The sequence below is a fragment of the Branchiostoma lanceolatum genome, chromosome 8, assembly GCF_035083965.1.
Source record: "Branchiostoma lanceolatum isolate klBraLanc5 chromosome 8, klBraLanc5.hap2, whole genome shotgun sequence".
In the NCBI taxonomy this organism is placed as follows: domain Eukaryota; kingdom Metazoa; phylum Chordata; class Leptocardii; order Amphioxiformes; family Branchiostomatidae; genus Branchiostoma; species Branchiostoma lanceolatum.
Window position 1 is genome coordinate 6,776,378 of NC_089729.1, and position 25,526 is coordinate 6,801,903.

Below are 25,526 nucleotides of genomic sequence, written 5' to 3' on the forward strand. Positions count from 1 at the left end.
TCGTATCAGCATTACAAGTCATCTTTAAACGTTCTATAGCATACTCTTTCTTTTCTGGGCATAACGGTGACAGTGATTTTCTTTAAAGGCAGCTGGAAATGGTTATTTACGTAAGGACTCATGCGCTAATGGTGATGTAACACATGGAGTAGTACTAGGGGTAGCTCTAGATATTTAGGAATCATTGCAACAACCAAAGTTGTACTAACCATTAAATTTCTATTCAAAAACATAATGGTTCGCTTCCCCAGACAGAAACAGTAGTAGAAAATGCCACTATCTCGAACCGTTCCTCCTGCGTTGTGTGCAAGGTGCACTTCCTCGTTAGCCATTCACACGCCATCCAATAACCGCAGTAGTCAAACAGTACTTTAACTCTACCTGTCCGTTTGTTTGTACAACATACCATGGCAGGGGGAGACCTTTGCACTAGGCTTGTCTCTGACATCACCCAGTGAGTCACGTACCCTACGCTACGGTCTCGAGACTTGGGGCTGACACTGACAGTAGAACTAGAAAGGAAAGCGTCCGGAGACGTCCTAGTTGTATCCTAAACTCTCGCTCAGTCTTCGAATCTTCAGCCAGTTAGTCTTGAGTTTGAGGGCGGCGGTTCGTGAGGTAGGTAGACCGTTTGTTCCCGGTAAACGTACAGCGTCACGCCTGGTGCGTCTGGAAACGTTACTCGGTAAAAACACCTGTTACAACCTGGGCGTGGGCACCACGGAAGTATTTCCGGTATAACAGACAAACATTTTCTGCCATGTTTATTGCATATAAGCCTGTCGTCGTCCTCTGGTAATCATATTTCTTTGGGGCACATAGAAATACTAACACTTGAACCCCACGCCTAAGAACTATTAATGTTGTTCAGGATTTTCTATAATCTTTCGTGAGAGTCTGTAAACAATATCCAAGGGCGTAGACGCAATACTTTTGTCTACAATGTCGCAATTATAAGTCTTTTGTTGTATTCACTCACGAAAACCATCATGGGTGTGGTACCGAGAAGTCTTGACTTTGTTCAAAATCTTTATCGATTTTTCTCCTAACCAGGTTAGAGTTCGACCTCACGAGCACACCTGGCCTGTAATTGCCTAAGTGTGTCCCGCAGACGTGTAGTGTGCTTGCCGTAGTATAGAAACCTTCCAGACAGGCATGTTGTTTGCCTACGTGATAACGTTCTCAGCGAAACTCAGAAATGTGTCTATTTGATGCTATCCTTACCTATCAAGGCATTTGATCGAACCGACTGTTCATAGAAATACTGACTGAAGCTTTCGCCCCTAGAAAGGCACCAAACTGGCGTGGTTAAAGCATCGGCGGGGGTACCATGCCCAGAGCATCGGTTCCCTGCAGGACCTGGGGTTGGGGCAAAGTCTCCCCGGGTCCCGTCCAGGGTCTGTGCACCTGATGGGCTTCCGTCCCGAGGACCTGCCCAGCGCCTACACCAGCTACTTAGACGACGGAGACTCGGACGAAATCAGCGTCGGTGGGTACAACCTTACACATTTCCTAGTTTGTTAACCCACTGTGACATCATGACGTGCCACACATTTGCATAATCATATTTTTCTATTCATTTAACAAACAATCCGCCGGATAATCTCATATTCTGGTGACGTGGAAACCTCAAGGTTCTGGAATTTGAATTTTCTCTGCAGCGCTTTAAGTTTAATGGTTGTTGATCGATTATGTAGTCACATGCTTTATTAATCATTACTGACTTCACATCACAATCCCTAGTGATTTAAAAGTCAGCGTAGTTTCGTTGTCGTTGTTTTTCACAGATTTAGAATCAACAGTACGCATTGCTCCTGAGGTATGCATCCTGAAGGCCCCTCATGATGTAAACATTCTCCTGGGGCGTTTCATTATGCTTGAGGCAAACGCCATATATAAACACTACGTATTTATGGATTTATTACCCTACGATATTTGCAAAGTAAAGTTCAACACAGTTGAACGGAGGGCAGTTGTTGGGAAAATGGCAGAAACGCCCTATGGTGGTTCACGTTGAAAAAAACATATCGTCGTCTAGGCGAAAATTTAATTAGAGTAGGATTAACTTTCAGTGACGTTAGTCTAGAATGTTCAGGCGGTTTTCTACCGAGGTGTTACCAAGAGTGTTCAGGCGGCAATCAAGTGAAGTATTACCGAGAAGCTGGGAAGACCAGGAGCCTGTGTTGTTCAAGTATGGTAACGGAACGTTTCGTAATGCGTACGACTGGCACGAAGACACGGACTCAGTATGCTCAGGTAACGCTTTTAACAGAAAGTGCTTCACGGTACCCTGTGTAGTAGGTACGTGATGCAAAAATACACAGTTGTATAAGAATATTCAGACGGAAACTTCCTGTTTGTTGTATAAACAGCTTGCTCGCTACGTCACTCCTCTGATAACTAGGTTGGTCCGACGCCATTTTTCCATACGGAAATAGTCGTTCAAACTGTGTCAAACCGCCAATAACAGACATCAGTCGGTAAGCATGGCAAGGACATTATCTGGCCGAATATCTATTGAATGTAAACAACTAATCTGCTTCATACCTTTCATCCGAAAGTACAGTTTTAAAAGTTAACTGCTAGGCACTTTCAAGGAAAAGGTGACATTTAGCGTTATACTATTCTTGTAACTATTCACCTCTTAACCATAAAGCGTTAATTACTTACATGCCAAGCCCATGATCTAAGCACTATTTTAGGACAGCATTTCAATCAATCTTCAAAAACATCAAACGGTCTCATACTGCTTGTTTGTCAAACAAGAATTTCATTCTTGTAGGTACAGAAGTTCAGTCAATAGGGTATAATAACACTTTTAGCTGAGGTATGTATACATGTACATATACTTCATGCTACAGTTGATAAATTGCCAAAAAGCCATAGAAAAACGTTCTAGCACCAACTGTTCTATAGGGCACTAGTACAATGCATTAGCGTCTTTACACACACTAAGTTGGCCGGGTCACTTAATCTATTATACTTCACTATTGGCTAACAAAGTTCAGGTAGGACAAAGGTTCCCTTTGTAAATATGCCAGAACTGAATTCTCAAGTACAAAAGAATGTGCTTCAAGCGTGCTCTGATACCAGGTGACTTGGCAGATTCAGAATAATTGTTGTTATATGGCTTCTAAGCTCTGAATGGTAAAGGGAGTGGTTGATGGGATGTTGAAGCGACTGTGCGGTCAGCTGTGTGTGAGCGGGCAGGGTGAGACTGATGAAGTATTGTACGGGCCCCCTGTGGTACCTACCAGCGCGTATGACTGGTGCGGAGATAACATGTCTTTTACAGATGCAGGTGAGCACGAATTAAACCACATTGGACAATTCTTTTCAGTTTGAATTGCGTTATTACCTCTTTTCCTGGTCCTAATGCAACACGTTGAGAGTTCAAAGGTGGGAAATAAAGTCCTGATAGTGTCAGTGTGCAAAACTGTGCATATTTTGCTTCTGCATAAACAAGCTCAAGTGCAGAGTGTTGGCAAAGGTTATTTGGCTTGTCTTTGCGTTCAGACGCAAATATCAACGGACAGAGGAGAGCTGCTGTTATCATTTAGCATCTCTCCCTCCCACTGCTCAGTGACCCGTCCCTCATTACGTTGAGCCGTTATAACAACTTCGTGCAAAATTCGTCTCGAGGAAGATAACAATGATGTGCCTACATATACTCTACAGCCAGGGATTAGCCCAGGAGTCACATTTCATTACCGATACAATATTGCGGCTTTCTAAAAATGTGCAAAGTAATTACGTTAATGGACGGGAGTGTGGCTCGCGTTTTCGTACAGGTATTACACGCATTTCACCCTAGTACGTACATGTGTTACTTTGCTGCTGCGATGTTTCTACAAATACGACATAGGCGAGTATGGACTGAGTGGATAGACAAAAGGATCGGTTAGTAAAACAGACATTGTACAAATACCCTCTTCCTATATGACTACCCTTTCCGGTGATCTAGAGGTGATGAACATTACGTTTCTGAGGCTTGTCGGTAACATGGTGTCTTTAGTATCGTATCAAATTCCTCCAACGCTGTGTGATGGCGTCCTTCTGACGTCCTATGAGGTATCATGTGGATGTGTATTTCTGCTCGCAGCCTAACCTTCGCCCCCCCCCCCAACAAAAAACAACAACTTGTGCTAGACACGTTCATGACCACACTGATCCCATCTCTACAAATGCTTTGATATTTGTTATGATAAATTCGCTTCACTAGCGCTATCTACAGGTTTCTCTTCTACACTTCAGCGATGAGGGAATGTAGTGTCATCACCGTGTTCTAACATAGCGAGGTAAACGGCGCACAGTCAACCTGTCGTCAGCTATCACTTCTTGTTACTTGTAACTTCAGTACCATACAGTACCTGTCATTGAGTAAGAATACACTGAGTCTCATGTATAGCGTGAAGAATATTCCCACCCAGTCCCGCCATGCATCCTGTCATGAGTTGCTGTCTTAGATAAAGATTACAATGCCATGAGTCAATATAACAATTCCGATATGCAAAATAAATAAATGAATAAGAATTGGTTTTCAGGGCCGCGGCAAAGCCACATTGCAATCTTATCTATAGAAAAAAATCATGATGATATGTGGTCGACCTGTTTTACTGTTCCTTTAGTTTTCAGGAACTGGGTGTGCCACTGAAAATATTTTGTGATACATGCATGAAATGTCACGTACAGTGTCTAAAATCACCCTACACATGCCTGACTTTCATTTCTATTGAACGTCCTATCACATTCATGCAAGACATTTAATTCCATTAAATGTCATCAGTGTACCGTACGTATATACAATCGACAGAGCATGGCGTCATCCCAAATATCAGAAACATGACAGCATTAACGCGGCATGTATTACACGCACGTTGGGCTTATATTATCCTTATCACCATGCATGAAGACAAAAAAACACGCACATATTAACTGTTATCTAATCAACATTTTGTCCTCCTCAGATCTGAACTCCATCTCTGACGGCAGCCTACCAGACAGGGATGTGGTGGACGACAAGTTTAAAAGAGTCCTGGTGAGTGGCATTATTTCCTCAAGTTTGCGGTGTTATACTATTCTTTCCTTCGTGTTGTTAGGTAAGGTTATGCACTGTGTCATGATGAAGAAGGTGTGTCACATTTTTGTTTACCGTTGTCAGGATATTGTAGCAGTGGTATAACTTTACCTTATAAATTATGTAAGCCCTTAATGACGGGAACAATAAATTTGATATACCCTAGAAGTTGAAAGTGTTAACTTAGGAGAAATGCCATTCTTTTAGCCACATCCGAGTACGACTACTATTCACTCTAGAACTGTTATTAAGTATAGTGGAGGAAATATCGCATGGTACTATCAAGGAGGCTAAAAATAGAAGATTTAACTGTTAAAGATACAATTCATTTCATAGTCGTCATTTAGCTTTATTGACCCTTAAAGAGGATACACTCAGGTGCTATTATTACCTGGTTATGCAGAGGTAGGGGTGACCTAGACACACTTAAAAAAGGTTATCTCTATCCACCCTAAAGCGGCACTTTTCATCTGCTACGTGGAGACTTTAATTTGCAGTCTTATCAGCAAGGCAAATATTTTCGAGCAGTTATGTCCCATGATGCTCTGTGTCGTCGCGACTGGCGGGGTCAGGGGTCGGAATTCTCTCCTGATGACCCTGACCTTGTATAAATATGAAGCCAGGTAAGGTCACGGAAAGGATGAATATTTTACATTGCTAGCAATGCATGGGCGGGACCAGGTCAGGGTGGGGCAGTTATCGACTTTTAATGTACTCGTAAATACTTGTTTGGACCAACACTTAGTGAGGTCCGATGGCCAGATGATGTACTGCCCATGCAAGCCACGGAGAAAGGATACAGCAAAGTACTATCATACTCCTAAGACTCTTTCATACTAGTAGTTTAACCTACACTCCGAAATAATGAGCTACAGGGGCCTATGAGAAACGTTACAGTGTCTTGGCAGGCCGGTAAGCCATAAACAGGTCCCAGCTTAAAAAGAAGACATTACATGTACATGCAGGCTATTTAGATATCCACATAAGATTACACATAAAGCAACCAAGCGAAATAAGCATTTGTACCTCGTATCCGTACTAGGACCGAGGAATGTGTAATGTTCATAAATATTTAAATTTCACGCTGTTATATCAAACGTTACAATATGACCATGAATAGGGAGGCTTCTAAGACAGAGTGATGTCATACTTCTTCCACGAATTCCACACCAAGTGGTGGTCCCACCGTACCGTTGAATCTTTGCCCCCTCGGTCGTACCCGTGATTACCGACCGTTGCCTTGACAACAGATTGACGTCAACTATTTGAGTTAGAGACCTACAGGGAACGACAAGAATGTGCTTGCAGATGTCTTATCTACGTCCAAGGTCCCAAAGTACATGTTACAGAAAATGTGGTTCCGTTATGTTCAGAAGAAAGTGGTTAAACAAACTAAGACAAGGCAATGAATAACCTAGCATGTAAACATTATCAGCTGCAGGCACACAAATAATGAAAATAATGTTGAAAACCACAGGTATATTTACACCTTGTACAAAATAGCACCATGCAGAAACGTGGCACATGTAGTAATAAATGAAGCATTCATAACCCCATAAGATTCCAAAAATATGTTCTTTATCATTGCGAAAGCAAATTAACAGTACAATTCCAATGTTCCCCTTTTACGATTTAAATCTATATATTTGATGCTGTCCAGAAGATGCGCTATATCGTTCGACAAAATAACGGCTTTATGAAACGTGCTGTAGAAAAATTCCGTCTCTCACGTCTGGATCCCCAGACTGTTTACAGACCTGTCCAGCGCAGAAGTGAAAAACATCAACTGACTGTTTAACCACTTAGATGTAGATTTTGCCAACACTCTTGCCAACCAAGCAAACAACTTGCTGCTCCGCCTGCAAAACTTGCACACCGCGGCGAAACCAGGCTCGTGGTAAACAATAAGGTCGACTTGGACATATTCCGTGCGACCAGTGTCACGAAGTTCCGCCATTTGCATTTTATCGAGAAAAAAGATAGCACAGCCGTCTTGACAAAGATGTGGATATTTTGGTTACATATGACAAATGCTACCGCACCATTGTGCTGACATCTTCAGCATACAGGCAAGATGCACATTCCATCTCCTTCCTCTGTGACAAAGCCATATAAAGGAGGAATACATTGATTGGTGACGGGCCGAGCGAGGATGGGGTGGTGGTATTTTTCATGTCCTTGTCTTCCCGTGAAGCCATATTTCAGACCTGTTATCAAGCTATAGTGACTGGCATGACGTAGATCTGAGTGTTCACAAAGTTTCTGATTCTATCTGTTGTGGTAACCCTTGCCGCTGTTGAAAATTGTAGTAGCTATGTATACGGTACTTTTCTTTCCTGAAAAGTCTTTTTTGTTTGCCATATGAATCAGAAAAAAAACGTCATATTTCTAACCAATCATAGCAAAACTTGGAGAGCGTTCTACATGTGCTCGATACAGGTGGTCCGTGCTCGATATATGGTAAGCACATTATGCAAAAGGTGTGGATTCTAATCTTAACAGGTTTAGGTAGTAAATTGACAAGCACAAAACAAGAAAACTCGCTACCAAACTGTAACACGACACATGAGAGCAGAACAAACAATGCATGACATGTAAAAAACGAATTATCCAGGGATTATATATAAAGAGTTGACCGTCATCTTCGTGCCTTGTTCTATCATGACACAGGACAGAATGGGTCCGCTGTCTCCCGCGCGACAGGAGGAACTACAGAACATGTCCCAGGAGGACAAGTGGCGCATGGTCATGGAGAAGGTAAGCATCACGCTTCTCCCGTTTTCTCTCTCTCCTTCAACATCTTCTATGCACATCCACGGCTCTCTCTCTCCCTCCCACACAATGCGTTCTCTCTCTCTCCCCATCTGCATTCCGGGACTGCATTGCATAATATTGATCCAGGAGATGGCCGCTAAATGTCTAGCACATTGTACGAGCAGACAACTCGGGTATATATTAAAGGCATAGTAGGAAATCTAATGGAATGTTCTGCGGATTGTCTGTTCAGTATCCTTGCATTCCTCCAAGTCTTTGGTACTTCGCCTTTACCCATCGTTACGTTAAAGGCACCCAGAGCATTTTATGAGGTTTGAAAACAATAAATATTCTAGTCGATGTTATCTTTATGAAATTGACATTTAATGTCACTGTTAACCACATTTGCGTGCGGATTTCTTATCAAACGTGCTCAAAAGCGGCTCAAAAATAAGCTACATGGTGATCTTTTAGTTTCACGTGCCTAGTGTAAATAGACCGATACCATAGCCCCACCCACCTCCGTCAAAACGTAGAAATGCAAAATTAAAACATAAAAATTCAAATATTTGACGAACATGCAGTCACCCTCTCATTGGTCGAACCGCTAATTGTGATGGATAGTCAGGATCAGTCTATTAGGGCTTGGATTTTCTATCAGTTCTCACCACACAACGACATCGTATCTTTGCTCCTTTAATGTCGATTTGTAATGGTGTAGTGTTATTGAAACTTACTATGTGTAGGAATGACTAGAAATTGGAGGGTTTTTTATCATCGAGTCAAGTTTCAAGCCTCATAAAATGCTCTGGATGCCTTTAACATTAAATATTCCATTGATAAGATTAATGTTTTTCTCTTGCAGCGCCCGAAACAGCGACCAGCGTACTATGTCGAAGAACTGCAGAAGAACATGAACCCAGCCTTGAGGAAGGCCAAGCCGTCCAAACGCCTGCTGAAGTCACTAGTCCCCACCTCGCGACTCCTCCCGGACCTGCAGTATGACATAGAAATGTCACAAGGAAAGTAAGTACCATCCGCACGTCATGTAATAAGGAAAAAAACAGCGGAAGCCTGGAAAAGTAAGCCAAGTAGTCTTCAAGACAGTCGAGAGCGTCTGAGCCACTAGCTCGACTAGATGATGAGAAGACAGTTTTGATTTTGATAAATCTTTTTGAGTGCATTTACTCTTTGATCTTGCAGATTACTTGTTATAATTCCTTTGCGATCTAGAGAACATTTCAATTACCATGATACAAAAGAAGCTCATAAGTCGAAATGTCTTTATACATAAACTATGATCTATTTTCAAGATGATTTATCGGCGTTATTCCCCGGTAGTTTCGTGAAGGAGTTTGTGAGTAGCCCTCACCGCGGCATACGGCGTCTCATCGCCTTTCTGAAGGACAACTCGCTGAAGCACAGCGGAACACTCAGCACAGCTGTCATCAACAGCAAGGACACCGGGGACTCACGCATTAGGAAACAGATGGTATATACATTTACATGCAGATCATCTCTTATACAGTCCTTACTTTCTTATGTTATGTGGTCACATTTCCCAACCGAGACCCGGCCGGACTGTTTGAGGAAACGAAAAATCAAAATGTATGTCAATAAATATGCACAAGCTAGGCTCTTAGTTAATTTTTCTCCTTTTTTGTCTTTTATGTTATACATTTTGTTCCTCAAGACTGCCCGGCCGAGCCCCGGATTGGAAATGTGACCTTAGCATGAGGAGGTTTCACAACATGTAAAAAGAGTAGACCGTTGTGGAGTAGGTTTGCAAGGGCGCTTCAGAGCTGTAGAAGACAGCATCAGCTTACCTGTACAATCTCAATTGATGCTTCCCTATAAACATGACATATTGTATGATATTCCTTCTGACAAAATATGGGCCCACAAGTATGTAATCTATCTTATTGTATAATTGGTCAAATGAGAATAGAAATAAGACAAATAGAGAAAGGTCGACTAGGGTAATTGCAACAGATCACACATATCGTACGTATCCTTGCTCTAATGAACCTGTGTTTGTATCGATGTTGCGTAGGAAGACGAACACAACTGTCTGCTGTGTCTCAAGGCGCTGGCAGAAACAGAGGTACTGTAGCTCTTTTTATATTGATAGACAACACAGTTGTAAGACAGCTATTTGGTCGAATTACAAAGTGTCGTTGCGTGGGCTACTAAAGCACAAGTCTTTATAATTGGATAGAAATATTCTAACAAATAACCATTTTGCAACATTTGAAATAGCACCTGTCCGAGCTGGTTGACGAGACGAACAACTTGGAGACCATAGCCTTGAGTCTCATCAGCAGCCACCACGAGACAAGGACGGTCGCTCTGCAGGTAGCCATCATTTCAGTTCTCACTCAATGCGTTCCACTTTGCGAGTGTTATTTTCTGCATACATGTAACGTAACGTTTATTTTAAAGATACACATCCCAATGGCACCGTCAATCATAACACTGGGTTGCAAATCTTTACTACATGTCTGCGAGTACCATGAAATGCACTACTATTGTTACTTTCGCTAGAGGTCCTCCCTGCGCCTGGACTTGTAGTGCAATGAGGCAAGTTTCTATTGTGTTGCTTCAGATCCTGACGAAATGCACGGGGCACCACAACGGTCCCGGAGCGGTACTGAGGAGTCTGTTTTACCTGAAGCTGCAGGTCGGAGAGACACACCGGTTCAAACAGCTGGTGACCATGCTACAAGCAGAGTCCTGTCGCAGTTCATTCAAGGTCAGCGTTGATAAGATGTGTGAACTTGTCAATAATGATATATATATAAAGGTTCAACTTCTTTTACGTACAAATTCCTAATTCAAAACTCTAATTGCCTTTTGACTTTTGGTTTTGCTATCTGTGACTTATACTCTTCCCCTCCTCTATGTTCATATATACCTATTCGTTTGTATGTATGTATGTATGTATAGATGTAGTAGACCCTACGAAAGTCGCTGTGCTTGTGTTGTGTCAATAAAGATCTCTCTATAATTAGGTGTCGTGGTCTGTGCAGTTCATTTAGGATGTTAAGATCATTCAATTGTTCAAACTTGGAGTATTTTTCATCTATATCCCTAGAAATGCATTGTCAATGCAAAGTTTCTACCAAGCGTTGGTTCACCACATGCTTTAACAACAGGTCTCTTCTCCGCATTTCAGCTAGCCTGCTTGAAGTTTTTCAACTCCCTGTTGATGTCAGTGGACGACATGAACGCACGTGTGTACTTGCAGTTTGAGTTACACCTGTCACGGTTCGACCCAAATTCCATAGAGAAGGTTAGTATTGCCTAACATTTTATTATGGCTCAGGTTATCATCATGCATGAAAATGTATCATTACCTTTTTTCTATGGCATGCTATTGTGAACAATAGTCACTATCATGAATGCTATAATAGAAACTCAATATAGCGATCCAGTTCAGTGACCAATCAGTGGTTCACAGCTGCCAAGTGTTCTTGTTTTTTTTTTTTAGAATAGCGATAGACACGAATCTTAAAGGATAGAGACGACGTTATACTAGTAGACACTGACAGATTTAGGTACAAATGTGAAGAGACTTATACAAAATAAATACATGAAACACTGCGTGTAGTTTCTTAAATGGCTTAAAATGTTTTACATGGTGTTTCTTATTATGTTTACAGTCTATCGATGACGTGGACCCTCTCAGTGACGCCATCAAGCGAGAGTTGGTGAACTGGCAGAACCGGTACATCCACGTACAGAACGTGGTGGACGAGTCACTCACCCTCAGGCAGAGAGGAACCATTCTCAGAGAGGAGGTGAACTTTGAAGATTATGATTTCACAGATGATTTTGAACAGTATCATTTCAGAATGCATTTCGAGGAGCGTTTCATTAATAAATCTAGTTTTGATTATCGTCACAAGTGGATGTTTATCGCATACATAACGTTAATTTATTAGCCAGTTACGTTTCTGAGGTACAACTCAAAACTATTGTTATGATACCTTATTCTTCTGTACATTTGCAGATCAATCTTCTAAACGGAAAAATTCAGGTGAGTTTAGATAAGTTACTATTCATCTTTGCTTTTCCATTGCTAGAAATGCATGTACATATAGCTACTAAGTACGGATGAATATGTTGGTTTCGTAAAGCGTGGGTCACAAAGGCCTTTACAGAGCTCTTCCTTTTATATCAACTACTTGTCATGATTTAGGTTGTATCAAACGGTTGCTCTTTCGGTGCCCATTGAATAGAATTTCAAGTTCCTGTATTGCCCACGTCTCTCATCAACATGCCCCATTCTCCATTTTTTTGACGTACTCCACCTCCTTGTGATGTACAGAGACACCCAGTTAACTAAAGTCTATTATTGCCGTTCATTAGATATCTGAAGAAGAGAAGAGATCGTTGGAAAACAAACAGAAGGAGGCTCTACAGAAATGTCAGGAGTTTCAACAGAAGACCCTGGACCTGCAGGAGTCTCTGGAAAGGCTCATGGTAAGACAACAATGGCGAACACGATATCAGCCCCTCGCCCGGTCTATTCGGACTAGACGTAGCAAAAAATCATACGTATGTACGAACATTTTGATATTGTGTATCTTTAGTATTATCATTCTGCTTGCGTGTACTGACTATGCACAAGAGCAAAAATGATTTGGTAGCGACAAAAACACTCTGTTATGAACCAAGAATATTACGTTTTCAACTCGCCAGACAAATTAAATACCGCTATTGTTTCCTCAAATTACATGTACATGTAGGTGTAAGGAATCAGAATGGCAAACAGCTCCAGCCATTGATACTATTGAGTGGCAATTCACTGACAAATGACTCCTTTTTACTCTGTAAAACACTGTATTCTATGATAATAAATGAAGTTACGTATATACTTTATGCCTAAAACGGTGCTTACCCCAGGGAAGCAATAGTGACCAATCCCCGAGAATATTACGTCTACGCTTTTTTAGAAATGTTTATTCATATTTCTCTGCCATTGTTATTTCCAGGAGCAACAGATCCCTATTCTGCACGGTTCCCCTGCCATCCCTACCACCGTGGAGCCCCATGAGGAGCAGGCGACAGTGCCGGAACCTGTAGAGAAACAAGCGCCCCCGAGTCCGCCAGAGTTCGGTAAGTTTCTTTCATCCAACAGATCAAAACTACAGATATTTACAGAAAATGGAGGGGAGGGGTCGCCAGCCGCTTTCTCGTCCTTGGTGAAATCAACAGTATTCCGCCATGTTTTCTCCAAACACATAAACAAAATGCCTTAAGCTTCCTTTGCTTGAAACAACATTAAATGGCGTTAGTTATATGCAGCTCGGTACTTAGTAATAGGCCATGCCACTTTACATATCGTTATCAGGCGTAACATTTATTCTATGTACATGTACATGTGTTTGCTGCGATAGACAAACAAGCGTTTATTTTTGTTGTTCCGAAAACCTTACCAACATGCAACGTTATTGCAAGTGGGCTTTAAAAAACAACATACGATATAGTTACATGTTATTGTGGGGAAGGGGAGAAACTGACGTCAAACAAGGTGATCGACATGTAATATCGGAAAGTGGGTGTAGTTCATTTATAAACATGCAGCGATGGGAATACGTCCAAATAGTCTCCTTTGGCGTCAGATATTTACAAAGAGCTATTTTCAGCCCACCTGAAAGTCTCTAACGGACCGCCCCTAGTAGTAGGGAGGTTCCAAAAGCTTTCATTTTAAATTGCAGACGATGTGTTTCTACTTCACCACATAGATTTCTTCACAGTCCATTTTTAAGACCACCAAATATTCATTTGGTATGGTAAGGTAAGGTGAGGGAAGGGAATGCTTGGACTGAGATGAATATCCGTTTCTGTTCCATTCTCCTCGCAGCTATTCCGAGGCCTACGGTAAACATTCCCCGCCCGCCTCCTCTACCCGACGGCTTCTCCACCACACGGTCCAATTATTTCGGAGAGCGGAGATCGAAAAGCATGTCCTCATTGTTGGGTACGTACTGTAGGAGACACACACAGTAGACTAAACATAAAAACAAATCAATAGGTTAGACTGAACCCAGTTGTTGTACGCCCCTTGATTGTGGTCGTTGTTGACAGGTATATGTCTTTTAGCTACAGAAGATTTGTCAATTTTTTGTATACAGACAATTTCATAAGTCAATGAATGCGGCAATTGCAAGGACCAAAATACACTATCCGTTGGGATGAACATGCATTTAAAAATGCAATTATAACGTTTTCATGCTCTCTGCTAGTGCCTTTGATCCAAGAAAAGCAATCTGCCCCGTGTGAGGATCTCATGATCTTGAGATTATTCATAAGCCTATTTCGCTAAAGCTAGGAGAAATGGGCCTCCATAATGGGGAGGGGGCTGTGAAATGGTAAACGCAGTAAAGAAATAAAGTGTGTACATGTGGAACATCCTGGGCACAATTTTGGTATTTACCAGAATTACCTGGAGTACAAAAGGATTTTTGTAGAGAGCGAACCCAAACTGATAAAATCATAAATGGCGACTATACCAATATGAAGTATGAAACAAAGATGAATGCTATGGGTGTAGAGCCCTTTAAATGCTTTAAAGACAAAATTATCACTTACCAGTTTCCATTTTTTCAACTTAATATCTGTTAATTCACGACATGATGTTCTGCATATTTCCTAGCAGAAATGGCAAATGATGAGAAGGACGGTCCAAAGGTTAACCTGCCAGCTTTGAACTGGAGTACGCTGGACTCGGTCGGAAGCTCAATATTCAAGGTAAAAGAACGATATATTTAGGATTAATATTTCTTTATCACCAGACAGTCCACGGTTAAGTACCTGATATTTGTTACAGCTTCCCCATGTGGTTAGTCTGGTAATCTAGTCTTTGATGGCACAGTATATGTATATGTATGTACATCTCGATGCTATTCCTTGACAAAATGGCCTGTCCTTGGTGCTGATTACGCCATCCAATGGAATGCCATCCTATAACAATGAAATCTGTAGTTGAGAAGCTTATCATAAGGTCGCTCCATCCTCTCCTTCTTTAAAACAGACAATGAGTCCTGATTCTGTTCTGGATGAGGCGGACATAGCCGAACTGGAAGCGGCCTTTCAACTCAAGCCTGAGGGGAGCCCAGTCGGACCCCCGGGTGGCATTTCCATTCCCCCACCCCCTGCCCCTCCACCCCCGGGCGTCATGTTACCGTCAGGGCAGAAAAGGTCGTCTTCCAAACTGATGTTAGTGGACCAGAACAGAGCCAAGAATGTTGGTGAGTAAAGCATTCGAGGAAATTTAAACATCGTCAGCTGTTCGAACAAAACACTAAGCAACCCACTCAACTTAACTGATACAGATGCCAAAACGTCTTTCCTTAGAATTTTTTTTACAGAAACAATTTGTAGAGTTTCATCCGAACCAAAACCCTCACTACATGCAGGTTTCACAAAGTCTGATAATTGTAACGGTTGTTTCCTCGATTCTGATAGAAATCACGCTAAGACGTGTGGGCCGGCCCACTCCTGACATCATCAGGGCCATCAGGGTGTGCGACACGTCTGTGCTACCTGGGGAGAACGCCGAGCTGCTTCTCAAGTACCTCCCCAGGAAAGATGAGGTAGTTCAAGCGTAAACTATGTTCTGCATATAGTACAATGCTAAACTTTCTTCCAATACAAAGGTATACACGGATCAAATTTTCAACGACCACTGCCGCCTTCTTCAGGCAGGATCAATAATGAACGTTACGTTACGTTCGGAACTTATTGGTCATTATTGATGCTGAAGAGGGGACAGCTAGCAGTGGTCGTTGAAAATCCGTGAATACCTTTGTGCTGGAAGAAAGTTAAGCATTGTACTATGATTACTACCAACACAGATGAGCTTCCACGATAAACTATGTACTGTGTGATAGAGACAATGTACTGTGTCTATCAATCGATAAATACGAGTAATGAGATCGAAGTTACTCCGATGTTAGATTACAGCATAAGATTAATATAATGATAAAGATAGTCTGAAGTTTTGACAAACTAGATGTTTTTCTTTATCTGATAAAAGCTTCGGTCCTCTTCTACAGATCACACTGCTGAAGGAACACGCGGACAAGCACAATCGGTTTGGCGAGGCAGAAAAATACTTCTATGAGGTGAATATGTCCAATGTTAGGTACATCAGTACATCTTCAGTTTCTTAATGTTCGCATATTCATAAATTAATTTAGATATGTAGTTATATCTTATCCTGAATATTGTACACATATATACGACCTATGTTTCTTTACAGTTGACCAAAATCGAAGGGTACGACTTGCACCTACGCCAGATGGCCTTCCAGGAACAGATGAGCGAACTCCTGCAGACCACAAATGCAGTATGTAGACTCTCAATGTTTGGCATTATAGATATGGCCTCAGAAAAAGATGTTGGTATAGAAAGTCAGTAAGAAAATTTGCATGACTACTTGGATGCTATTTTGAATTTTCTTTACTTAGATGACAGATCTAAAACTTTATGCCCCTTCTTGAGGTCCGTCCCCCCAAAAGACTAGGGTCGGCAGGTTTTTGCTAGGGTCGGTCGGGTAACCGGACACACAACAATTTCCTTCCTTGGCCTTACCACAAATAGTAATTAGTGCTTGTATGTGCTTTCGGATTCCATAACTTTAACACTGTTGCATATCATACATCTCCAAAAGGTTAAATGTTGTATTCATCTATCATGTGCATCACATGTAGCTTCATATATAAGTTTTCATGACAACCTGATCATAATTGCAGCATATCCAGATAGTCTCTGATGCGTCCCTCTGTGTTCTAAGCAGCTGGAGGCTTCGCAAACTGTTTGAGGTATGATATTTTGAGTTTTCCATTTCCAACAAACACAGCACACTGTGACACTAGATGGTAAATAATTGATAGAGGTTGTGATGCCTCTAAGGAGTTGTAAACTTAAGTTTTTACCTTTGTCCAACAACAGAAAATAAGAAGTAGATTTACTTTGACGTCACTATCTTCAAAGCTACAACACATCAGGTATAGAATAAAGAGATGACATTGCTGATGCAATTTACCGTCTACTTGCAGGTCATTTTGGCTCTTGGCAACCAGATGAACGGGTACAGACGTAACCCTGCCAGCGGGTTCAGACTGGAGTCTTTGGAGAAGGTAAGCTCTAACAATTTCTGCCAAAAGTAGATATACCAACAATGCATATTCCGTTCTCCTATATTTGAAGGAAGACAAGTAGTAGCTGTAATACTTGCATGAAGTCACGACGTATGAACAATTTTGAAAGTTGAACACCGCTAATTTAATTGCTGGATGCATGGTTTGCCTCTCAGTCAAACTTCAGATTAAGATTTGTCACATTTAATGAAAATCTCCACACTCAGCTGAAAGAGGTCAGAACACCCGACAAGTCGAAGACACTTCTGGACTTCCTTGTGGACATCGTGGAGAAGAAATTTCCCGACGCGCATCTTTTTTATGAGGACATGCAGATTGAACTGGCTAAAGAAGGTAACAACCCTCTTAGCACCAACTTTTACAGTCAATATAAACACAATCTGGCAATGATCAAATACATCCTCTTGGAAGAACACGGCAAAGCGTCCCAGACCAATATACATGCTATGCCAGCTAGAACATGGTAAACCAAGATCCTAATACAGTGCCCTCAAGACTTATCTATTGACCACTTCAAGTATCCAACAACCGTTACTGTTCTGCAATAATGTTGAACGATTGGGACCAGGAATTTGAATCTGTTGTGTTTCTTCCGGTGGGTTCTTCTCCCATGAAAATTATAATATAATAATAAAAAATCAGACAGAAATGGAAGCCACCAACTTCGACTACAGTGGCTCCCTGTTTCAAAACTGTGCACATGTATTCGTGGGATTTATGTATCGCTTGTTGTTTCCCCAGTATCCTTCCAGGCGGTCGCGCTGGACGTACAGACCCTGAGGAGAGGCATGGAGGCTGCCAAGCAGATCCGTGAGAACGAGCCTGACAACGCCGCTGTAGTCATATCCTTTTCCCGATGCAAATTTACTTATCTTAAATCTACCAGGTGTACCTGAAGGTAACTACATCATTAAAAAGTAAAGATGGTAAAACTTTGCTAATCTCTGAGCTGATGCCTTGGGGAAAGATCATGACATTTTCTGAATATCCTACATCTATACGTACAATTCTGTTAGAAAATTAGAACAGTTGAAGCTGTTAGTTTCCCACCAGAGAGTTATGTTTGCAGATCCCACAGCACACTGTTACTTTCTTAACTCTTTCGCACGCTTTCTACAAAGACAACGTCCAAAAGGTGTGGTCTGCCGTGGACAGTTTCAGGCAAATGGAGGACGCCTACAGGGATGTGTGCGCCATGTTCGGAGAGAACTACAAGATGACGGACCCAGACAAGCTCTTTGGCATGTTGGACGACTTCAGCAAAAGTTACAAGGTAAGCCACCTTTTAGACGATCTTTGGTATGATACGAGATAACTATATCATCAACAAGTCATATTTAATTCTAAAAGCTCACCATAGGAAATGAAGTGTGAAAACAGCTAAGACACTGGAAAAGGGGGGGGGGGGACTGGGCCCTAACTGTCTGGTTGAAATAATATGCTCCATTGGAGAGCGATCATAATATGAATTTTCGGTTTTGTTATCACAGAAAACGGCGGCAGCAAAAGTTCCCAGTTCCCGTTTCCTTAAGGGTACCGTCATCCCTCTAGCCACCATCGGAAAACAAGTGGCGGCCGAAGCCAGAAAACGGGGGATCGACCAGCCGAAGTCGGAAACGAGTGGCCAGTCGTCAACTCACAAAAAGTCGGACGCGAAGGATGCCGCTCCACAGGGTAATGCAGAGACGGAAGAACCGGACATTCTGGCCAGCGTGTTGGAGCTGCACGCGCAATCGGATGACGAGGTCACTAAATCACCGATGAATGATAGTTTGAGACCAGCAGACAAAGACTCTAAGACAGGGACACAATCTGGGGATGGGCCGAGCGTTGAGAGTCCCTCCGTACTGACTACTGTTCTCGACTTAGTGACCAGCACTACAGACAAGCACACCAAAGACGGCCGTGTCCCAGCCAGGAAAAACGACCACGAGGAAAACGGTCCACATATCAACGAAGGCAAGCCTTCCATCGTGAACTCTTCATCCAAGTTTGTTGTGACCGGGGGGTCGCCAAAAAGCAAAGAACCCGTCATGAGTAGCCGCACGTCCAACGAATTCATGTTCTGAACGATGAAGATAAGTTACACGACTCTAAACTGGCCTCTTCACATTAAAGCTTACAATGGGTACTATAGGCCAATGGCTTTCCTCTTCTTTGATAGTTGTTATGAATATGAAAGTAGCTGCACAGGAAAGACGACTGCTTTGAAAAAACAGGCTTAGATCCAAGCAGACTAGAAGCAACCCAGTAATGATCATAGAAGACACTTAAAGATTGACAGCATTCCTTTCAACTTCTCCAGAAGAGTTGTATTCAAGATTTTCATATTCACTAGAAAGTCTGGACTGTGAGACAAGAGCAAATCTAAGAATAACGTTATTGCTCTAGCTGGATCTAGAGCCAATATTGAGTTAACGGTTGAGATAAGAGTTAATGTACTAATATTATTACAAGCAAGCAATAAATAAAGCACTAGATGTCAAGTCTTTCCGTAATATTCTAGATGGCAAATGTAAAGTTGTTTTGTTGTTACTTCACAGCATAGAAGAGTGCATTTCTCTCGAGGCTTTTTGAAGGTGTAGTAATTCAAGTCATTTTGAAGGGAAGAAATATTCTATAATACTGTTCTCTACTCTAAGCAACACCTATATAACCAAACTTTTGAGTTCTTGTACATTCAATCATACTGCAAGTATGTTTCAGAAGAATTGTGGAGCGGTTTTACAATATTGGAGAACATACACATTAATCAGGGAAATGTAAAACGTTTCAGAAAGAGAACTCTATCCATGTGTAATATGTTCGAAAAATGATAATTCTGCTATTTTGTCACATTGCCGAATGATGTGCCTTTCCTCACAAAGTATAACTTATTGATGATGAGCTATGTATGAAACAAAACAAAAATGGTCAAAAGTGTCTGCAATTTTTTAAAGGATAGCAACAAAAAGTTAAGACTCATGCAAGAAAAGATATCATGTACAACTTTTATACATACAGAACAGTAAAATAATAATCACAAGAATTCCAGGTTAGCTTTCACATGATAATCATATTCATACATTTCAATAAAAGACATTTGGTACAGCACATAACACAAAACTCCACAAGTGAGAAACATTCTTAAATGCATCATACAAGGGAAAAGATACTGCAAATGAGACCAACAATGTCTGTACATAACGTATCATTCTACTCTATGTTGAACCTATTTTGTTACCTCCATTGCTGTACAATTCAAATCTGAATAAAGAGCGTCTAAGTACTTTCCTATGTATGATTACTTCTATCAGTCATCTGTTACCATGTCTGGCAATGAAAATGATTCAAATTAGTACAAAAGCACTAACACATGTTCTATGACGTTCTAGGTACATCTTGATAAATACATGTAATAGGTCGTACTCTTATTGTTTAGTATTTAATCTGTAATATCGACAGTTATTGATGAAATGGACTCTATAACAAATATGACAATACAACACTTTATAGGTATCCATATTAATGGTCTGACACCACAGAACATGCAACATAAAACTCTAGGTATTGCTTGTCTATATCGTCAACTTTTTCTTTCTTCTTTGTACAGGACAAAATGAGACAGTATACTTTCTCTGACAGTACACATAATAATTTTCTTGGCAGCTCAGTATATAACAACCAGTTACATGAGAGAAGACTGCTACCAGGACACACATTGTACAGTTATCATGACGACTCTTTCACACTCTGTAAGAACTTGTTGGCCCAAAACTGTTCCAAATCAAATGGAACAAAATCTGAAACACAAGAAGAAACAAACTCATGAACTGTGCGCACAATGGATTTTTTAATGTATGAAAATAGAATTACTAATGACACGTTCATTTGCGGAAATACATCTAATTACAAAGTTCACAATAACTATAATTATTTACAATGTTGCATCATTTGCATTAGATGGAACAATCGTTGGCATAATTGCAGAATCAGAGCATTGACTCCTTTGATCATAGGCAAAAATCAGAAAGAAAAGTACTTGGTTCACACAGCTAATGGAATTTCTATCAGTTGGACATGTTGTACAATTTTTACTTACTTTCTAGTGCAGGATTGGGTTTCTCTGACTCTACATAATATTTGGTACCTGCAAAAGACAAAAGTTTGTGGTTAGGGAAGCATAGTTTTCATTGACATTGATGAAACCTTATGATAAATTTAACAACAGGTTGAGACATAAGAACTGAAGAAGATGATAGTCCTCAAATCCTTAATAATGTTCTTCAAACTCAAATTGACCAGTTTAAGCATTATAGGTTTAACTATCAAATAAACCTGCACAGGCATGTGATGTATTTAGACACAGAATATAAGACAGCTTAGGAAACTTCTCACCATGATTTTTATCCCTGTCCTCCTGCTCCTCTCGCTCAACTCTTCTCCAAACTACGGGGACAAAAAGAAATGTTTCAGGCACCTCATTCTGATCATGACTGCCCTCAGTAGTACAGTTTATCAAATAAACACACATTTTACATTGTTCCTTGTCTTCAACTTTTACACTCTAAAGTAGCCATTTGGCAGCCAATTCCCTTTTGGTTACAGAGTTAGGCAGCAGGGAGAAGGTTAAATAATCAAAGGACTTCCAATGATGGTGGCTACTTACTGTCATACAAGTATCTGATGTTATACTGGTGTTCTGGGGTCTGGTCCTGTTGGTGGACTGGTGAGACTGTTCTCTCCTTCTTCTTCCCATTCACTGGAGTAAAGACTGGCCTTGGAGAGCTGACAACAATGAATAAGTAAAGATAATGATGAGCCATTCTTACATATAATGGTAGTTACTTTAACTTTTTCAAATGCAATCAATGTGGATAATTGCATTGCTTCCAATACTGCAAAACTCATCAATTTTCAGTATCAATGGCTACTATTACCATTGGCACTTTGGTATGCATTTGCAAAGGGCACTGGTTCATTACAACATGCCAGAAAGATTGGTTGTGAAATGTTGTTGAATGGTTAAGTTTTTATCATAAAATGTGAAAAATGAAAAGTCATTACTTGGTGGATGTGTGTGATAGTACAATATAGAATATAAAAACATAATTGTAGTTGGTGAAGATCTAAACTTGTCCTTGTCTTGACCACATACGTTACAAAGCCAAATGGCTACTTGAGTGTGTATAAGGAGAAACTTGACAGAAGGAGCCAATGGATTAGGCAAAGGGTACATCCTTTACTAAATAAAACAAGAGCTCCTGATTTGTTAGTCCCTAAAGGATGCTGCAGGATGACTTTCCATAAATGGTGCTCTGCCCCATCTGTGTGCAACCTGGTGTTTCACACAAGCTGTTGTACTTCACACTCCTTACTTGGGCACAAACGATAAATCATGACTTACAGTTACATGTATTCACAAACACATACATGTACATACTGCAATCTCCCAACTTGTTACAATTAATCTACATTAGTTCAGACTTTTTTGTGTCTTTTGCTCATAATATAAACAGTACATCATACAGCTATATCAAAGACATACAGTGTGTATGGGAATAATACATCTGCAACCTGAAAGACACCCCTAGAGAATCTCTCCTAATATGTTAGTACCCCTTAATGGGAGACATGATTAAGTAATAACTCATAGTCATACACCAGGATATGGGAACCTGAATTCTGTACCATTCCCACTGATGCAACAACTGAATCCTCAATCTAATGTCAACTGATAAAGCTTTACACTAATTATAGATTATTTTCTCTGGCAAGCATGTCTGGAATTTTCCCCTTTATATATAATCCTTCAATAATTTATTTTTCTTTTATACTACATGTAGGTCAGAATCTTACACAAACACAGAATTTCGCATCAAATATCCAGAACACAGTGTGCCAGACATAATCATGACCATTGCCCTGATAACATGCATGAACATCAGGAGAAAATTAGTCTGATGCTACATGCACCTTGCTAAAAAACAACCCAAGAGTGTGCAGGTAAATAGACATAGTTGACTGTAGCTGCCATGATGTCTGGACTGAATTCAGTTGTTCATATTTGACAAAAGAAGTTTGTGTATGCTGGTCTGGCAAAAAAGGACCGCTGTGACTTATTATATACTTCTACAATGTATTTGTCATAAATCAAACAGTACTGGTAGCCTAGCTTGATGGATTAAAGCTGCAACACATTAATTTTAACCTTCCTCCCTACTACATGTAACTTATTCATAGAGATCCCATGGTAAGCCTGGGGCATCATTGACAGCCACAGTGACATCAACAGCTGATCATATTGGGGGGGGGGGGACAGCCTAGCATGATATCTCCAGCAATAGGTGACATAGCTCTGTTACATATTAAGACCAGTCTTGCATAAGTTCACCAGAAATATGGTCACTGAATGCTGAAGCTGTAGGGTTCTTGGGCATTAACACACAGTTGGCTTGACTCAGGAATTGGGCCAAGGCAATGTTGCAAGGGAATAGCCTAATACATAAATGGTAAAATAATGGCTAATTAAAGAGAATTGTTGGGAAGATGACCCAGTATCATCAACATTTCTGGCAAACATTACCACATCGTGTAGGCAACACAACAAGTGGGTCACGTGGTCTGATGAGTAAATGTCAGGTTTGGCTGGTAACCAATAGGCATGACCTAACCAAGGTCAAATGAAGGACAGGTGATGAGACAGAGTGGATCACCTTGAACTTTACCTGACCCTGATTCTATTTTCAGTCCTGTCCCCATTCCTGAATAGAATACAAAATGTCAGTGTGCCACTATTAATGGCAGCGGTGAAAACAACACGATAACAAAACAAGTGCTTTACAAAAGCTGTTGTGAGAACCGTGTGCGTCTCTGAACCCAGTCTTCATTTATTTGTCAATACATGTGACTTCCTTTATAAGAAAGTGTACATATCATCATTATTGATCATAACAGCATTAGAACTGGACTATGAAAACTGAAGGCTATACTTTTAAAATGAGTTAATAGTGATATTTTTCAGATATTTTTCTGAAAGAGTCCATCAAAAAATGATGGGAACATTTCACCATATGACCTTATGTATAGAGTAATTGCATCAGCTGCTTTCCCATCAATACTAATGCTTAAGCTTATTAAGGAATAGCAATCAGTGCTGTCAGCTCAATTCTCTGAGACATTTCACAGACAGCCACAGCTTCATGTACTAATAAAGAAGATTTGATGAGAGTTATATCTTATTTGGTAGGACTTCACCACAGATGGCACATCTGGGATACAGAAGGGAACATATGTGGCTGTAAAATAATTATCAGACAACAGCAACTTGTCTTTTTTTTTAATTACTACTGTTAACGTTGAAAGTTTGGTGTTCGCAAGGCAAGTGGATAGTGGTGGCGGGCTGGATCATGGGGGGCTAGATAGCACTGGGGCCAGTAAAGTTCACGGTCTGGCCTCCCAGGATATTACACAGTTTGCAAGTTACTGCAAATTAGCTTGAGTTCAGTTAAGGATTTATATGAAGAAAATTAGCGAAATATGAAATTTATTACGAGTGAACGGGCATGATCTTGACTTATGTAGATTTGTGTGGCAATATATCATTTTATGTTATCAATTATATCTGAGTATTAAACTTTTGTAAATTTGTGCGGCGATATATGTCATCAATTATATCTGATTAATAAAAGGCATAGAGCAATAGATACTAATACACCGGGCTCACAGACAGTGAACTAATCGCAATTACGCAAGCCTGATCGTTACACAAGCAACAGAGGGGTTGAGGTGATGTAAGAAAAACACGTGGATATACTGTCCCTTTGTGGTCCCAGAAGTTGTGTTTGATATTAATTATGGGCAAATTTGCAGCAATCATAGAATTGTGTGTATGAAAAACCTTGCGATCTTCATCAGTTGTGTATTTATAGAGAAATCTGTGGCCATCCCGCATAATTTTACAACAAAGGGCCCAGCCACCTGCACCCCCCTCCCCACCTGAACTAGTGCGAACCGGCGAGCGAATGCGGTTACGCAAGCACCAGGTTTTAAGGTTAGGATGACCTTACCAAGGTCACAACATTCATCCTTTGTTTTAATAATACCTGTGTGTGTTTGGTGCCCGTGTGATCAGTGGTGTTAACAGCGATCACACCAGTTTCCGTTACCGATCAGTGCCTCTCACCTCATTTTGATGGCGTTCCAATTTTCGTCCTTGAAGGTAGGCGACGTGGGACTCACTTTCTCAAGGTTTTGCGTCGGACCTGATAGCGACAGAGACCCATAAAATCGGTTAGAAATGGTCTAGAGACGTCGAAATTTCTGTGGGCGTAAGTTCGGCATGGGAACTATCCGTTTAAATGCAGATCGAGGTGTTTTACTCACCCCTTCGGCGTTGAGCTGCCAGTTTGCTTGGTCCTCTGCTCACAGTGTACATTCTGCGTCCCAGTTGTAGTCACTTTCCCCGTATTTCTCCGACATGTCCGTGTCATTGGATATATATGTGAAAAACTAACCAATCAGATGCATGCCTCCACAGTAGTGAC

At 40.9% G+C, this 25,526-nt stretch overlaps 2 protein-coding genes across 6 annotated transcripts; one reads left to right on the top strand and one right to left on the bottom strand.

Moving 5' to 3' along the window:
• Window positions 1-506: 506 nt before the first annotated feature.
• On the top strand, window positions 507-20,272 carry LOC136439807 (formin-like protein 3). Of its 5 annotated transcripts, none has more exons than XM_066435407.1 (26): window positions 507-622; window positions 1,288-1,489; window positions 4,968-5,038; window positions 7,748-7,834; window positions 8,697-8,857; window positions 9,173-9,323; window positions 9,885-9,935; window positions 10,091-10,186; window positions 10,437-10,583; window positions 11,007-11,123; window positions 11,494-11,631; window positions 11,844-11,870; window positions 12,203-12,316; window positions 12,829-12,952; window positions 13,701-13,817; window positions 14,496-14,587; window positions 14,871-15,087; window positions 15,305-15,432; window positions 15,895-15,963; window positions 16,101-16,187; window positions 16,594-16,662; window positions 16,900-16,980; window positions 17,208-17,334; window positions 17,743-17,842; window positions 18,109-18,274; window positions 18,492-20,272. In XM_066435407.1, exons 2-26 carry the CDS (start codon window positions 1,411-1,413, stop codon window positions 19,068-19,070), a joined length of 3,195 nt encoding a protein of 1,064 aa, XP_066291504.1. In that variant the 5' UTR covers window positions 507-622; window positions 1,288-1,410; the 3' UTR covers window positions 19,071-20,272. The 5 variants fall into 5 exon arrangements, with proteins under 5 accessions (XP_066291504.1, XP_066291503.1, XP_066291505.1 ...); XM_066435406.1 differs by having other exon boundaries at window positions 507-618; XM_066435408.1 differs by having other exon boundaries at window positions 507-618; window positions 1,292-1,489.
• Window positions 20,037-25,499, bottom strand: LOC136439814 (MAPK regulated corepressor interacting protein 2-like). The gene is made up of 6 exons (XM_066435424.1): window positions 25,366-25,499; window positions 25,166-25,244; window positions 21,650-21,768; window positions 21,379-21,429; window positions 21,083-21,130; window positions 20,037-20,783 (listed from the first exon to the last, which is right to left on the bottom strand). Exons 1-6 carry the CDS (start codon window positions 25,415-25,417, stop codon window positions 20,713-20,715), a joined length of 420 nt encoding a protein of 139 aa, XP_066291521.1. The 5' UTR covers window positions 25,418-25,499; the 3' UTR covers window positions 20,037-20,712.
• Window positions 25,500-25,526: the final 27 nt, after the last annotated feature.